This window comes from Pantherophis guttatus, chromosome 1 (genome assembly GCF_059756535.1).
Source record: "Pantherophis guttatus breed Tessera chromosome 1, ASM5975653v1, whole genome shotgun sequence".
NCBI classification, from domain to species: domain Eukaryota; kingdom Metazoa; phylum Chordata; class Lepidosauria; order Squamata; family Colubridae; genus Pantherophis; species Pantherophis guttatus.
Window position 1 is genome coordinate 154,739,641 of NC_142063.1, and position 18,307 is coordinate 154,757,947.

Sequence of the window (18,307 nt, forward strand, 5' to 3'; positions counted from 1 at the left end):
AGGATACTTTAAGAATTGAACCACAAGAAGTAAAAAGTATATAGTGTAACTTTTTGCTTCAACTCTTAACAAGGAATATTATACAAGTCAGGACAGCTGTATTTATTGAGTAACTGGAACAGCAAGAAAATCTGCTACCGTACTTTCAGGAACAAGTTTCTCCATAACTCTTCCCAATTTAAAAATAATAATAATTGGGTTTTGTAATACAGCATGCTTTTCATTTCAGCTGTAGATCAACTTACAAAGTAGACTTTATATAAACCTTTTTTTCCATTTTGGAAGATAGCCTTTTTTATATAATGCAGAAGAAATCTTGGCAGTATTTCAATTCATGTGCATCGATAGTAAAAAAAAAAACTAAAAAAACCCCACTTCCTTATGTCTGAATACATAAAATTGTGAACATGAAAAGGTTCATTATTTTTCAGGTGTTACAGAGTTAACTCTTTAAAAGATAATAGTCATAATTTTAATAAGCCCAGCTTCCAAATATAATCCATATTTGTATAAATATAAAACATATCCACACATAAATGTGCCATGCATCTAGTAAAAAAAATAGTGGTTAGATAAAGATAACCAACAAGTCTTAATAGTTGAAGAAACATGACAAATTGCTGCTTCTAACAATATTGTTGATGAACCACTTTCAGAAAAAATATTTAAGCATTCTTCTTAACTTTAAAAAGGCCGATAAGATGTTCATGCCTTCCTATTATTCTACAACGCTGCTTAAGAATTAAAAAATTACCAGAGTTTTTAATAAACATATGCATTTAAAAATATATTACTTTTATGGTGAAACCTTACTAACATTACACACACACACACACACACACATTTCTATGAATTACTTAAAAATTTGCATTGCAAAATTAAAATTTAACAAGAAGTCAATTCAAGTTCTTTAATTTGCATATCAAGAGTGGTACTCAAGTACAATTTGACATTTTAAAAAATAGTAATTTGGTATTATTAAGTACAAAATAAATATGGCATCTACAGACTCCAACTGATTGCAGTCTGTGAAATAAATTGGTCCATTTTTGGCAGTTATGTGCCAATTACTTATCAATGAACCAAGGGGAAAAATTATGAAACAAATTATGCTTGAAGAAGTCCTGCTCACAATTATGCAGCTTTAAATCTCATTCAGATTTAAACAGACTGATAAACAGACCTGTATGCTTTAAAAATTAAAACTGGCTTATTCATATAAGAATCAGGATGAACAGCAAAATTCATTTGCTGATTTCTCCTTTAACACATCAATCTTCAGTTATTTTGTCAGTACAAGTAAGAGAACTTCACTGTTAAAACAAGACTAAGAACTGTATACACCAGAATGATCTACTGTTCCCTTTTTAAAAAAAACACACACATCACATGATAACAATGAGTTGTTTTCTCCACAGTATTGTTTGTACTGGCAAGGAAAGAAAATTCTTTTTTAAAAAAACCTAGTGTTTCAAAAAAATAAAACTGAGTACAAAGCCTGTTACTCAAGTTTCGCAATTGGAAATAATTCCCTGAAGCAACTCATTTTAGTCAACATTCAGATTGCAAGACATAATTCTCTTTGGGTTAGAGATCAACACGGCCACATTATAAGCAAAAGGATCTCAAACAGCGTGCATTAGATGCGAGTAGGAGGGTCTGGTCTTGGCTAGCTTCCATGGGCATCTTCATTCCCTCGGCTGTCCTGTATTGCAGTTGTCGTAGCGGTAAAATGGTAATACAATCGCTCATCCCGAAATTCAAAGTCATTGGTAATATGTTGGATGATGCCGCCTTTCACCAGCCTCTCTCCATACACTACAGCTTCCCCGCGGTCCAAGGCAAGGCCAACTTCCAAAAGCCAGTTCACCAGATCACAGCCAAAGAAGACTCCAGTCACAGTCTTTGTGCCACACCTGTATGTCAAAGGAAGGATTCACCCACATGTTCTGTAAATCTCGTACCACCACTGCTTGTTGGATAAAGACAAGGGGAAAACAAGGAAAGACAGCATGATAGTTAGAAGGACGTTAAAAGAAAGCCTAATAGCCAAGTATACAATTAAAGCTGTTTTACCTTTTCGGCAGGCCTCAATCGACTTTTTTATTAGCATGCAAGCATCTAATGAAAGCACAATATACTATATGGTTAATGTAAAATTATTAAGTGTTAGTTCACTATTGATACTCTTAGAATCTGAAATTAATCTTTAGTCACAAAAATTACTATTGGAATGATATAAAGGTAGTGTCAGGCCTGGAAGCCATCTTTTGCATTGGACCTTCAGGCCTGCCACATTTGTTGCTGTGGGAAACTGGGAGGGGGGATTGTATGGAGCAGGGGTGATATATAATCATAACAACATTCCTTTCTCAGAGAGTCAAGGATATCTTGCCCTGCGCCTGGAGGGGTGTGACTGGGAGGCATCTCCAGTTGGACGGTGCATTGACTGGGCCATGTGATGGACATGTGGGTGCTGGGCAGGGATTTGGATTTTCATTTGGGTGGGGAAAACCTGGAAGCTTTTAGATTCGGGTTTTCCCAGATGTGCCAATATGGCATCTCTATTAAAATGGAACTTTGAGGAACTTCGAGCCTCAGAGTCTTCTTTCGTTGGGGATGTTACTTGGAACCCTAATAGGTAGTTCTTGACTTACAACCATTTGTTTAGTGCAGAGGTCTTCAAACTCGGCAGCTTTAAAACTTGTGGACTTCAACTCCCAGAATTCTCCAGTCAGCATAGCTGGCTGGAGAATTCTGGGAGTTGAAGTCCACAAGTCTTAAAGTTGCCAAGTTTGGGGACCCCTGGTTTAGTGACTGCTCGAAGTTAACAGAAAAGTGACATACAACCGGTCCTTGCATTTACAATCATCCCAGCATCTTGTCCTGTGAACAAAATTTAGATGCTGGGCATGCTATTCACAATGGTTGCATGTCCGGGGGTCACATGATTGCCACATGTGGCTTTCCCAGTCAGCTTCTGATGAGCAATTCAACAAAGGAAGCCAGACTTGCTTAATGGCTGAGTGATTCACTTCCCAATCATGGCAAAAAAGGTTCTAAATTGGTCATGACTCCTTTAACAACCGCTTTGCTTAACAATGGAAATTCTGTTCCCAATTGTGGTCATAAATCAAGGACTACCTGTACAGTAGTAGAAGAGTTAATGGTAACATTTTAGATGATAACCATATCAAATTCTATTTGAGACGGAAAAGTCCTAAGTGAGCATGCGAAAGGCTCAGATACTCTGTTCAAGGTTTGTACATGCTTCTAAAATTATTTTGAAAATAAATTTTGGAAAGGAATGAGAGCCCAGGAGCCTTTAATTATTCCCCCCCAAATTTCAAGCACTTCTTCAGAGCAGTTTTTGGCTGAATCACTTCTGAAGCACATACAGCTTTAGCAAATGCTGTTTAACATAGCATTTGATTAAATGCTTTTTTTTTGTTTTATATGCTCAAGATTTTTCTTTTATGGATAGTGTAGACTTCCATTTGCAATCTGAAAAGGAACAAATTCAGGGAGAATTAAATAAATTTGTCTGCTCTGTAGGTTAAATTTGGGTCTCTTAATCCTAAAATGCTTATTAAGCAAATTAATACATGGAGGCCTTGAGAGACAATACAACTGGTTAAGATTCATTTCAAACTCCAAAAAGTGTTTTTTTTCTCAATTCAAAGCTGAAAAATGCATGCAACCTTGTGCAACCATCTCTAAGCCAATGTTGAGTATCTCAGGCAGCATTATGCTTTACTATGCATGACTGGGGTAAGGGTTGAAGTCAATAATGAAAGCAAGGCATGCCTTGTGTAAGGTCTTTCTATGACTTAACATGTCTGTATTAACTATGCACCAACAGTCATAGGCCCAACTTTCCATATGTAAAACTATTTTTAAAGTATAAAAACACACTTTCTTCCAAGGGAAGTGTTATCTATGAATCCACATACACGCTTAATGTCAGGAAGCCCTTGGAGTGGTCACAACAAGCCTTGAAATGGATGCAGTACTTCAATGTTTCAGTCAATAGAAGAAAAATGCATGAAGCACTCCTCTAAGTGGTTTTTTAGAACTTTTGGATTTAGATCTAATTAAATGTTATTGTACAGAAAGCAACTATTCCGTGATCTAAAGTTAGGTCAAGACAACATACAGACTATGTGAGATAGCCTTTTAATTAATAAGCTAATGTTAATTTTAATTAATAGAACATGGGAACATATAACAAAATCAGTGCTGGGCCAACAACATACATTAGAGTTCTAATGCCAGGCATTCATCTGAGAAGAAAAGAGAGATATATAGATGAAAAGGAGAAGAAGAAGGGGTATATCACTTATTACAATCTGTGTAGATCAAACAGGGGTAGTGATTAAAACAAAGCAACAGCATCAATCTATTTTTCTTTATGTAATATTAATATTTTAATATTAAAAAAGAATTTCAATATTTTATATTCCTTGGTTTTTCAAGAAATATAAGAAAGACAATTTAAAAATTGTTGTAAAATGCAGAACAAATATTTAAGAATTATTTATTTCCCACTTCCACAGAATTTTATATCCAAAAATGGAAGTTTGGGGAGATATGTAATCCTAAATTTGAGACATGGCATGTGAATATGTTGAAACAGCCGTTGAATCACAGTTTAGGACCTCAGTAGGGAAGATTTTAAGATTAACAAGGCCACCAAATCTCTGAAATAATCACTAAAAATGGGGAAAGCACATCGTTAATAAATTACACTTAAGTTTTATCAATGGTTTCACACAATTCATGAAAGAAGCCATGTAATAATAGAAAAGGTATCTTTTTTGTTCATTACAGGTAGTCCTCAACATACGACCGTAATGGAGCCTATTATGGTCGTACATCGGGTTGGTCACGTGACTGCCAAATTTTACCTTTTTTGTGGCCGTTTCCTAAGGAAACATGCCGGTTGTAAAATGAATGTGGTAGTATTAAGCAAACTTATTGTTTGCTATGGCGCCGTTTTGCTGAAAAGTGAAAGTAATTTCTGGTTTTTTGTAAAAACTTTGTAAAACAGTTACGTGACCGTGGGATGCTGCAAACAACACTGCTGTGTTACCAACCTCCTGAAGTGTGGTCACATGACTGGGGCAACGAGAGTAATTGGGTCATAACTCTCTTTTTCCAGGTAGGTCATAACCTTGAATGGTTGTTAAGTGACTGGCCATAAGTCGAGGACTACCTGTAACAGCATCAATTGCTGCCATTTAAACTTCATGGTTCAAAATGTTTACGCTGCGTTTGATTTCTATTATTTAAAACTATGTACTCTTTGCGATAACATATTGTTTGATATATAAATTAAGAAAAATAGTTAAACACCAAAGCACGTGTATCAAACTCGATCGTGTCACGTGACGTATTGCAATGGTTTTTGCCTTTGCGAAACCGGGGTGGGCGTGGCCTGCACATGACGCATTGAGCCCACAGGCTGTCAGTTTGACACCCCTGCATCAAAAGTTAATAGCAATATCATTTAGACTTATATGCTGCTTCACAGTGCTTTACAGCTCTCCCAAAGTGGTTTACAGAGTCAGCCTATTGCCCCCAACAATCTGGGTCCTCATTTTACCCACCTCAGAAGGATGGAAGGCTGAGTCAACATTGAGCCTGGTGAGATTCGAACTGAATATCAATTCAGAAATAATTATTTACAAATAAACAATTAACCAAGTGTCTGCTTAGTGGTATTTGGAAACCTGTGTAGCATATACTCCAAGTAAAAAGAAGGGTATCAACAGATGCAGAGCACACCCCCATCTAGAATATTAGAATAATTTAAATCAATTTTAACATTTATAAACAACTCCACCTTCTATCCTGGACAATGCTTCTCACACACACATCTCTGTGGTAACTAACAAATTGTTGGCATGTCATCCGAATCTCCTCTGGGACAGATGATTGCCTCTGTTCCACGGTTCTAGCACCCCAAAGGAATTCAAGCCTACATGAGAAAAAAATCCATTTGAAATACCATCTGGAAAAAGCATAATACAAGGACTTGATTTTAAATACCGGCATTTTTGCCTGTGAGATTTTATTGTTATTGTGTACATTCAAGATGTAATGATGTGAGCCAACTTTTTTTCCTATGCTGTTATGCACTTTGATCTAATTCGCACACATATGGATCCTAAATTACTTCTCTATTTGAGAACCTCTGTCAACTCAAACTTCCATTTCTTACATCTGTCTAATATTCAACATGTTGCCAAGGTTCCCTAACCCTCAGAAGCAGGGGGTGCAAAGGAAGCGAGGAGAAAAAAACTGTACGAGGAGAGAATCAAATCACATTCTATGAATGAAAGAACTATTTCATTCATTGAAAAAATAATTACATTCCAAGGCTATATAATCATGTAAACATAGACATTTTATACCACCTTTAAAAAGTATTTTATGGATAATAGCTCATACACAAGCCTATATGTCACATCAATACCATGGAATTCAATTAAAGCAACATTATTTAATGGTTCTCCAATCCAGAATGTGTTAATATAAATTGATGTTCAATAGAGAAAAGTATTGCTTATGCATGTATTAAAAGGAGCAGCATTTTAAAATAAACCAGATTACTGTTTTGTAAAAAGGAACAGCATCAGAGTTAAAAGCTCTCAATGCAGCTGAAATTAAATGGATGTATAAACTGCTAAAATTACCTCCTTTTGAATGGAAGAATAATTAGATGTTTGTCTAAACCAAACATTCCAAAAGAAATGAATCCCTGAAAAAGAAAAAAATAAATACTGTAATAAAGATTCTGGATGAACAATTGTACACAAATTCCTGAAATGAAGTTTTTAATTCTAACAAAAAGACAGAATAAAATGCTTAAATTTATTTAAATAAAATTCAGAGTACAGCATGGACCAAGCTCAAGAAACGGAAAAATATTTAGGCACCAATACCAACACTGTGATTTTTAAAGTCAGTCAGTCAGTCATATTCTTTCCTTTCAATATCTCTACCCTTATATTACAATTTCCTAACTGTATGTTTATCTTGACTAGGATTATTATAGTTTCTTAATTTTCCATGCTTCCTCTTATAATGAGACACACATGAGTTACAAACCACCCCCAAGTCCTTGCTTAAAACAACTGCAATTGGGACTGGCAACTCCATTGTTAAGTGATACAGTCATTAAGAAAGTCATCATGCAACCATGATGGACTTACAACCTCACTTCATTAAGCAAATCACCCATAGTTCTTAAGTGAGACATTGCATGACCATGACTTGTGATTTCAATGCTGGCTTTTTCAACTGACTCTAGTTTTTGGAAGCTCGCTTGAAAGTGCAATAATGATGATCGTGTGACTGTGGGACACTGTAACACTTTTAAGTGTGAGATCTGGTCATAAAGGGCTTTTTTCAGCAACTTTGGATGGATGCTAAACAGGGCAGTTGTTAAGGGAGGAATACCTGTATTGCTGGAAGGAGAATTTAAGAATGTAAGAAAACTAAGGTCTATGAACCAACTGTAATGAACAGCGTATTTTGAAAAGCAAAACGATAAGCAATTTGGTAAGCATGTTAACATTAAAGAAATAAAAATAACATCTCAAGAGAAGAAGGTAATGCAATTAAAATAAAGTTGAAGCTCTCAAAAAGCATTTTACTTCCATAGGAAAGACTAAAGATAAGATTATTTAAGGAACAAGCTTATGGGCTCTTCCCATGCTGCCATATTGTCAGAAAGCAGATTTGCCTTTGTGGTTGGAGTTTTTTCTTATTGAATTACCTTTTCAGTGCAATTTTAACAGTATGTGAGAATGACTTTGCGGGATAAGGGAAAGAAAGGGGCCAGCGAAACAATAAGATGAAAGGGAGGAACCCCAGTGGCTTAATAGTCAGAAGATAAAATTTAGGGAGGTCTTATCCTAACTGATTGGGTGCTTAAAAGTGGTGGCAGGAGATCTGTCCTTTTAGATTTGAAAGATTCTGTTAATGTAGCCTTACAATAATGTAGAACTAACTCATCTAGTTATGTTTCCTGTCTGGTTTACCTGGGAACACTGAAAGCAATTTAATTAGCACAAGACTATTATTTCAGCTCCTGGTTAAATTTCACTCAGGCATTTTAATGGGATGTCACTAAACATATTAGGGAGGACACCAGCTAAAATCCTTCATTTTTACCATCTGCATCAGTTAAATCTGCATTCTCTTGGAAAACATTTTCTCTGGATGACCTCTATTAATGAAACATCCCTAACTATTTACATGGATTATTTCCCCCTTTAAACAGTTGGAACAGCAAAATTTGTCAGTGCACAATGAGCAGTTTTAATTTTATCAAATTTAAGCTAAGAAAATGGGCCAAAAATAAGTCCGGGACTTTCTCTCTCTTCCTTACAAACATAAGCCAGTCTTCATGTACACATTTAGATACAGATTCAATGAGACATGCTATTAAGTACGTATGGATAAATTCACATGATTAGTTTGAGACAGCGGATAAATATTTACCTGACCAAAATTAAATACAGCACAGAAGAACTGCAGTTCCACATAGAGTCTCCCAGGCTCTTGGTTAAATAACCACCACAAGCAACTTGATAGGTTCTGTGAAGGAAAAACAAAATGAACAAGTGCTAACATGAGTATCTCATTGCTACAACTTTCACACTGGTATTTCCTTTGGATTATAGACACAGATTTTTTCCCCGCACAACTGTTCAAGTTTAGTGAGTTGCCCCTCTAGACTACTATTACTAAAACCAAGAGTTTACTGCAGGTCTGAACAACCTTTCTGGAAAGGGGTAACAAGACCATGACAATAATTCAGTGATAACATCAATAGGTGACAGTGGAACTCTTGGTCTTTCTTCCTCTCTTCCATTTCTGGGATTTTCTGTGATTGTTTTAAAACATAGTTCTTATACATGTTCTTTCTTTCTAAGAAAAAGAAGCAGAAAAGCACACCGCTGCAGTTGGGCACTTGCTGCAAGTAAACAATCTGCTAAAATGACACACACTTTGAGAATTACCCACCCTTTGTTTAGGGAGAGAATGTGAAATGGCTTTGCCAACACAACTGTAGCATCTCTCACCACTGGCAGGTTGGCTGCAACCATCAGAACTGGAACTCAATATTTGGAGACCTATTTATCATCTCTTGTCCACATAAAAACTTTTTTGAAATAGGCCCTTCTCACCTCTTCCTAGAAATGCAAGATATAAACCTGGGATCTTCTGTGGGCATTGGTATATTAAATTACCTCCATAGCTTTGTCTGTAGCATCAGGCTGTTGTGTGATGATAGATGGCAATAGGCTCTTAAAAAAGAGGGCAGCTCTAACAAATGTTCCGTTTCTGGATTTAGGGGCCCTATTCATGAACACTCATGCCCTGGTCCCCTCCCTATTGGACTATTGCAATGTTCTCTACATGGGGCTGCCCTTAAAGAGAATCCAGAAACTTCAGCTAGTACAAAATGCAGCAGCAAGAGCCGTTATGCCTGCTCTCGATAGCATTCATGTTACACCTCTGCTGTGGCTTCAATTCAAGGTGTTGGTGTTGAACTTTAAAGGCCTACATGGCATGGGATTGATTATTTGAAGAATCTTCTGAATTTCATCTGCCGTCCCACCAGATCCAATAGAATGGGTAAGCTATGAGTTTTGTTATGTAGGGAGCTACATTTGGCGGGTTCGAGACTATGGCACCTGCATTGTGGAATATCTCTTCCCCCCCCCAACCCCCAAGATAAGGTCAGCTTCACCACTTCTGATCTTTGGGAGATCCCTCAAGACCTGGTTCTGTCAGGCTTGGTGACTTCAGGGGATGGGTAAACTTGTGAGGGGCTCTGTTATTATTAATATCCCTCCATCTATTATTTTCTTCCCCTGTTTTAGTCCTGTTTTTACAGTTTTAATACTTCGTAATTATTACTATATAACACTTTTAGGTAATGATTTCTTTATACATTTACAATTTGTTTGTACCAGAGTCACTCTTTGTGAGAAGAGCAATCATATAATGAGCCTGGATTTAACTTCTTTAAAAATAACATTACGCTAGTAGCTGATATGAGAAACACACTTTGTAACGGAGAATAGGGTAAAATGACTACATATAAAGAATCATACATTTCTGCCTCCCACCAAAGAAATTCTTACAGCAAAAAGGCCCACAATGAGAAGCAGGCACAACAGAACATGTCTGGCCAATTGTTGGTCTCCAGTTTGCAGAAGCTGTTCTTCCTGAGCCAGGACACACCTCTGAGAACTGCATGGACTCAAACACTGGTTTGCTGAAAAACATTTAAGTATCAACACATAAGGCATAACCACAACACTGAATCCTGTTGTTCTCTGAACAAAACTCAATAAAAAAAACAAGAAAATGAAAACACGATCAAATGCTTGGTTTAGAATTGGCATGCTTCATCTGGAAACCATAACTTGTGATTTCAAAAAATGGAAATTGAATGTTGATTCAGACAAGAGTTGGTGATAGGGATGGGCAACCTGCTGTCCATTTGCAGTCTTCCAATACTCTAGTCTATCCCAGACTTTATCACTGATATTCAATTGCTCAGTTTGAGTTGATCATTTCAAAAAGAGGAAATTGAATGTTGATTCAGACAAAAGTTCGGCTTGTAGTGAGAGAAAAAAATACTTTTTTTAAAAAAAGACTGCAAATGTTAATACTGCATGGACATTTTGTTAAAACAAGATTGAGTTGATGATTTTGGGATTCGGGGATTAAAAATGGATGAATAGGATTGGGAAAAGATTAAGATATTTACTTGATAAAAAAGGTGAAAGGCATAATTGTCTGACTTTTTTCATTTCCTTTTTCCCCCCTCTTTACCTTGCTTTCTAACTTTTTTGTTGTTTTGTATACTTTTAGTATATCAAAGACAGACAGACAGGGATGCTTCTGTTTGCTTGCTACCCAATCCAAATCTCAGCAGAATCACCCCTGGAAAAGTATCAAACTGCAAAAAAATTATAGTAGTGACTATCCAGATTTTTAATCTACACTTAAACATGTTATAACAGGATAGAGACCATTTCTGCACACAAACAGCCTGCTTAGATTATTAGCAACACCACCATTTTCAACTTAGCTGGGTCAACGTTAACAGAGTAGCATTTTTTTTTTACTTCTTGCGTCTACCAAATTGCAGGATAAAATATAGTAGGAATTAGAATTCATGATGTTACAGACTATTTTAAGTTAGTGACATTTATCACTAGATGGCAGCAAAAAGCTAATAAATACTGCACCTTGTGCTGCCAAAGCAACTCCTGTTCTTCAGTTTCAGAAGCTCCAAAGCTTGCTGCTACAGTGCAGAATGGCTTCCTAAACTTATCTTCTTTTCCAGATTACAGTACTTATCAATCCCATCTATCTGTAGCCAATTATTACATTACAGAACTTGCTTCCTTAAGTGTCAAAATAAGTGACAGCTTTCTTTTTTCTTCCTTAACTGTATTGCCCATCTATAGAACCAATAAAGCTTTTAAAGAGCTGCAAATTGGATGGATTTCTCTCTCTGGACAAGTCCAAGGGCCCACTTAAAGCTTCTTAAGCTTGAGTATCTCTATGAAAAAAAGAAGAAACAAGGCACAGTTCAGGGAGGACAAAGATTTTCCTGGATGATTCCTTGTGGTTCTAGTTACTCTCAAATTTAAATCTAAGCCTGTATAAATGAAAATTACATTAAACTCTTGCTCTATGGTTATAGAGCCATGGTGGTGCAGTGGTTAGAATATAGTACTACAGGCTACTTCTGCCGACTGCTGGCTGCCAGGAGTTCAGCAGTTCAATTCTGACCAGCTCAAGGTTGATTCATCCTTCTGAGGTCAGTAAAATGAGGACCCAGATTGTTGGGGGCAATGTGCTGACTCTGTAAACTGCTTAGAGAGGGCTATAAAGCACTGTACAGTGGTATGTAAGTACTATTGCTATAGCATAACATTTATTTTTAAAACAATATATTAATATTACTAATCAGCAAATCTATACATCATTATTTCATTTTTTTAATGTTTCATGCCAAAAGTTCAATAGGGGCTTCCAGTGGCGGATTAAGGCTCACTGGCGCCCTAAGCACTGACAAATCTTGGTGTCCCCTTATCAATTTTTTTTTTACAAATCTTCATTGGTTTTTATTTTTTCTTTCTCAACTTTGTGATGCCCTCTTTGAGCCTGGTGCCCTAAGCACATGCTTAGTCTGCTTAATGATAAATACACCACCGGGGGTTTCCAATTGGCATTAAAGTGACATAATGTCTTTTCTTTAATCATTTTCACCATCTCAGCCAATTCTATCAACTTTATCGACCATTCTTCCATTATAAATATGAATGATTTTTTCCACTATTTAGCATACAGGAGTCTCATTGCTGTTATCATATATAAAAAGAGATCACCATGTGGATTTTCCAAATTTTTATCCAACAATCCTAACAGAAATACCTCTGATCTGAACCAAACTTCTGTTCTTTTTCTTGATTAATAGTTTTTGTTAGTTTTTATCTTTCTACGGTATTTTTGAACTTGGTGAAGTATCAAAGAAAAAAGAAAAATAAATAAATCTAAGCCTCCAAAGCCAGGATGAAGTACAAGATCTTCTCTCTGCCTCTGCTACTCAAAAGGGAGGGATAAACAACTCTTTTCTGAGAGACTGCGTCATGGCGAGAACAGCTGAAAATAGCGGTGCTCCACCGAGCTCCGTGAAAAATAGCCGGTATCTGCTGACCGGGAGACCCTATGGGGTCAAAGCCGCCTTTGAGGAGTGGTGAAGAAAGGAGAGGTGCTTCATCAACCACAAGGAATTCACAATTTCCTCGTTAGGTCCGAAGAAAGTTCTCCTGAAGAGCAGCAGGGATGACAGCCATTTTTGGCAAGTCACAAACTGTGACAACTGGGACATTAAGATTTGTGCTGGAGCAGTTTGTGGACAGAGCATTGAAACTGGGTGAGATAACTTCCAACTTTTATTCTGGAGAATAAAAGAGAATAAACCCAAGTAAAAGAATTTCAAAAATAATATCCAAGAATTAAGAAAGCGGCAATTAGATATATGGAGAAAGACTAAAGATTAAGAGGTGAAAGAAATGCCCAATGGAAGAAATATAGAATATAGAAATTCTTTAAAATATAGAAAGCCTTTAAAATATGGAAAAGAGCTAAAAACAATTGGAAAGATTTTCCCTTACTTTGTTTACATAGGTAGTCCTTGACATACGACTGCCTGCTTAGTGACAATTCAAAGTTACAACGGGGCATCCAAAAAGTTCTTACAATCTGGTTCCAGAATTCTGATAGCCGTCCACTCTGTTTGATCATCTAACTTCATTTTGGGCACTTGGAAACATCCTTTGTTTATGGTCCTTTGCAGTGTCCTGTGATCACGTGAACACGATTTTCCATGTTTTTGCTGAAAACTGGCATTTACTTCCAGTTTTTGGCAAAACTGCCCCATAGCATTTGCTTAATGACCGTGGATTTGCTTAAGACCGCCCCCCCAAAAAGGTAATAAAGTTGGTTCAGTCATGCGGGGATGTGCTTTTCAATTATCATGACTTATGACCATAATGAGTAGACTCTGTTACAATAATAAGTTGAGGATTATCTATATATTAATCATAGATTCATTTATAAAGCAAGCTCAGTTATACAAAGGATAAAAAGTGAAAACATGCAACTTGCAGCAAAGTATGCAAACTGCACTAAGAACTCTCTTGGTTAAGTTAAGATACAGTGTCGCATAATTGGTAAACTTTTGAATTTTATTCCAAACAAGATACTTTACCTGTCTCAACTGAGAAAGAACAGTTCTCACTGAGTCCAGTAGTAGATGCGGAGTCTTCTTCAGAGCAGCATAATTCTCCGTTTTGTTTATGACATGTGTAGAACTCTACAAGGAAAAATATATATTTCTTAGGCTTTTTAAAAAGAAAATAACCACAGTTGAATGTGCAATTGACTTGGGCAATGGTTAGGAAATATACATATACATTTTCTTAATAAGTTCAAAAAATATCCATAGGTAAACATACTTCATTCTTTTTGTCCTCCCTGGCTGGCTTTTTCTCCATACTGAGGATTGCTAGAAATGCTATTGAACTCCCAACTCCCCCACACATGCAAAACTGTGAAACCCATTATGCAGCAGATGTGGTTAAAATACAATGATTAATATCTCTTCACTGCTGGCTGAAGATGTAGATCACTATGGTTTCAATGGGAAAAAGGTGTTTCAAAGCACGTAGAAGTGCTCAGGCTGTTGCAATTTCTTCAAGCAGCTCTGTATTTTCCTGAGGTTGCACAGATGGCTATCACTGCTTGCTACATTTGGTTTAAACAGTTGCAAACAGATGCTACAAGTGCTTTGAAACCCTTTCCTCTTTTGGGTCAGGCCTTCCATAGCCTTAATCATAGCCTTAAACTGGAGGGCCATCTTAACCCTAATTCTGCCCTATGCTTCTTCGATCGCAATCTCAATCTTGAGACGTTCATTCCTAGTTGCATCTCTATTCCTCACTTTAATCTGAGGGACTCTACCTCATCTCACAGGTAAGCAAGGCAAGGTGCCTGCATCTCCATTATGAAACCAGGGGCAGAGAATTGGAGACCTAAGTCTTTCTTCTATTCTACAGTGGTAAGAGCCATCACCAAGTCAGGTTTCCCTGCTCCTAAAACTAAGTTGCAGTTGTTCATTATACCTCTTTCCAAGGGAGAATCAGTTTCAGAATGAGAGACACTGGGGGAAGGTTTATAATGTTGATTCGCTTCCCTTTCGGGTTCTTCTACTTGATGTTGAAATTGCTGGTTTAGAACCTCATAATTAGTCCCTGCTGTTCCAGATCGGTTCATACACATGAGTGACACACCCGAGAACAATATGCTGATTGTTACGATTACTGCAGTAGTAATCACCTGGCCAAAAGAGGAATCGAAAGGAGGAAGTTAGGCAAAAGTTAAATTATTATTATTATGATTCATTGCACAGTCCACCAGATGTTCAGACTGGATTTGGCATTTTTATCTATCAAGTCCTTCCGAAGGACCTGGGATAGGCAGATGTTGATGTTTAATGGTGTTAGGGGTATCGTTGCAAGATGTTCTGAGTAAAGATGCCTTTTGTAATTGACTGATGGGAAATTTGTCAATGCCGCTGGTGTTTCAAGTGGTGCGCCAGTTGTTTTGGGATTGAACCCAAAGCACTTATGACAAAGGTACACCTCCTACCTTTGCTTTCTTTTGCCATAGTCTAGAGAAGCTGGACTCTTAGGGTTCTTCAAATTTTGGGGAGAAGCTATATAGTCAATTAGTTTAACGCCTCTTCACTTTCAAAAGCTGCTTCTATCAAATAATGAGCTTTTGAAAACTCATGAATCACTGATCAACAAATGGTAATAGAAGAGTCTCCCTACCTGATGTTTACCATAAAAAAATGCTGAGTCAATTTCACCAGTGTGTTTTCCAGCTATTAGAAGAATTCCAACAATGATTACTGGAATGCTGCAAAATGTAAAATACAATATAAATCATACATATAATTAATTTGTGATATCCTATAAATTTTCTTAGCAATGAACTCTTGCAAACTTACCCCCAGCCAGCTATAGTAATAATTCCAACAGGAATCTTTAGGTTTTCCCTTCTTTTCAAAAGGAGAAGAGAAAGAGCTAAAAGGCCTATTGAAAACAAGGAGAACATCTCAGTCTTGTTCTTTTCAGGAAACAATATTTTCCCCCACAAAAAGAGGATATCTCTCCCTCCCCTTCTCTGTCCTGTACTCAAAGGCAGCCACATAACAAGCCTGCTGTTCTTATAGCAATAAAATTAGCTTGTGGGACATAAGAACCTGTCCATCCTGCAAATCAAAAGCAATATTTCATTATAGGGATGTCACAATTACTTGTTGGTATGTCAGTACCCTGTTTCCCCTCAAAATAAGACATCCCCTGATAATAACCCAATTGGGCTTTTGAGTGCATGGCAATAAGGCCAAGCACTTATTTTAGGGTTCAAAAAAATATAAGACAGGGTCTTATTTTTGGGAAAACATGGTATATCATGACAAGAGTCAGTCAGTATGTATGGGTGCAGATGCTATAGGAATGCTAATGATTCTTGTTGTCTAGGAGAAGAAAAATTGAGAGCATTCTATTTTAAATAGCAATAGCACTTGTATAGCGCTTTACAGTGCTTTGCAGCCCTCTCTAAGCGGTTTACAGAGCCAGCCTATTGCCCCCAACAATCTGGGTCCTCATTTTACCCACCTTGGAAGGATGGAAGGCTGAGTAAACCTTGAGCCTGGTGAGATTCAAACTGCCAAATTTCAGGCAGGCAGCAGTCAGCAGAAGTAGTACTGCACTCTAACCACTGCACCACCAAGGCTCATATAATTTTCCACCACCAAGGCTCATAAAAGGAAAATAATTTCTAGGATTAATGTAATATATAATGTAACTTAATTTCCGTAATCACATACATGGCTCTTGCAAGTTTTCTAATCAATTGTATATTTATCCAGTGTTGCAAAATATAAGCTATGGCGAATGAGTCATAACTGTTTTCAGACATTGGGAAAATACTGACCACAACTTCCTTATTAGAGCTGACATGAGGTTTGGGATTGCAGCACTGAGTTCTAAGTAATATATAACATAAAACTGCTTTTTAAATGCATATCCCATCACCAGCCAGCTGGTTGTGAACATTACAAAAGACAGGCTGTACTGAAGGAAATGGACCCATGGGAAATCTGGAACTCTGGTCATATTCACTTCCAGTCCTTTTATCAACTGGAAGTCATTCCCATGGTGATTCCTTCTATTATGATGGCTAAATGCTTAATTTCTTCTCCATGACACCTCCCTTTCCCTGATCCTCACTTAAGTCCCATTCCCTCAATGCGAAGTGGGACATCCCTGATCAAGTAGGATTGTGGGTTATAGTTATCCAAGCATTCAAGCAAACATTTATACTACATCCAATGGACTTCTAATCATACAGTGGCAACCTTCTTGGTTTTTTTCCCTCCTGCACCTCCGTAAAGGAATGAACAGGAAGAGTTACCAAGACAAGAGTCAGATAAAAGAAACCTGAATGCAGGTCAGACCTACACTTGGAGAAAGCCTCTCAGACAAGACTGTCACTAGGTTTTACAAAAATAAAGAGAGGGAGTAGAAGAGTATTCAGACTTCCAAGATTCTATTACTATAATTTTATCATTAAAGTAGCATTAGCCTGCATGACTGGTTTCCTAATGTGATCTACCTTGAAGGATTAAAAAAAGTCTCATACAATCCAATAATTCAGTGATTCTCAACCTTGACAAGTTTAAGATGAATGGACTTCTAGATGTGATGGCTGGGGAATGCTGCAAGTTGAAGTCTACTCCTTTTAAAGTTGCCAGTTGAGAAATACTGCAATAATTCTATTTACGACTTTTATAGGAGTTTTTAGGAATGGATAGAAAGGTTGAAGCTGATTCAGTGGTAACTGTTCAATAGGTAAAGAGAATTAAATGGATGTAAACTGGTGTTAAAGTTTATGCTTCAAGAACATAGGGTAATCTCCAAGCATTGTCCCTTTAGCATTAAGCCATCAAAGAAAACATATATTGCTTTATAGGCCAGAAATTTCTTCTTACCTGTCCACAGAAAAGCACTATAAAGGGAACAGTACAGGACAATGAACACAAGAATCTGCACAAAGATGCTTTTCTTCTCAATGGTGAAATTCCACATTACCATTCCAACACAGGCCACACACTAAAAGAAATCAAAGCAATTGTGTTTAGTGTATATTTTATGAATGAGATGTAACTGAAGAAATTTTGATTAAAATCTCTCATACAGTAAAACGACTAACTCTACAAGATTTTAGAAGAGGCATGTCCTCCTGCACCAAGGTAAGGGAAGATGCCTCCAAGACAGAGCATGACAAATTTTTCAAACAGCACGGCATCATCTAGTGCAGGCAGACCATTGTCAAAACTTATCATTATCAATCATTTGAAAGCCCTCTGCTTTTCAAGAAAAATTTTTTTTCACAATGCTGCCTGTGTTTTGGAGTCTATAGTTTCCATATCAGAATTGTATTGTATAATGGACTTCTATTTTTTTAATAGTCCATACTATTAAAACAAAACCTCTTTCTCAATTAGCACTAAAATTCCAAAAAGAAAATGCCTAAATTTTTAGACATGAAAATGTTGCATTTTCAGTCAAGGAAAATTGGCAGTAGTATGAAAAAAGCTAAGTACAGTGAACACAATCCAATTGGAATGGAA

The 18,307-nt window shown here is 36.9% G+C and overlaps 1 protein-coding gene across 3 annotated transcripts in view; it reads right to left on the minus strand.

Annotated features, from left to right (window-relative positions):
• Positions 1-87: 87 nt before the first annotated feature.
• GPR155 (G protein-coupled receptor 155) overlaps positions 88-18,307 on the minus strand; it is a 40,855-nt gene continuing 22,635 nt past the window's right edge. For 2 of the 3 annotated variants that reach the window (XM_034427668.3, XM_034427660.3), the window contains exons 7-16: positions 17,666-17,786; positions 15,617-15,701; positions 15,438-15,525; positions 14,727-14,940; positions 13,814-13,918; positions 10,164-10,297; positions 8,512-8,607; positions 6,699-6,763; positions 5,846-5,980; positions 88-1,916 (exon numbers count right to left, since the gene is read on the minus strand). In XM_034427668.3, the coding sequence (XP_034283559.2) occupies positions 1,670-1,916; positions 5,846-5,980; positions 6,699-6,763; positions 8,512-8,607; positions 10,164-10,297; positions 13,814-13,918; positions 14,727-14,940; positions 15,438-15,525; positions 15,617-15,701; positions 17,666-17,786 (1,290 nt within the window). In that variant the 3' untranslated portion in view covers positions 88-1,669. Of the gene's footprint in view, positions 1,970-5,845; positions 5,981-6,698; positions 6,764-8,511; positions 8,608-10,163; positions 10,298-13,813; positions 13,919-14,726; positions 14,941-15,437; positions 15,526-15,616; positions 15,702-17,665; positions 17,787-18,307 lie in introns of all 3 variants that reach the window. The other variant, XM_034427677.3, reaches the window with a different exon arrangement.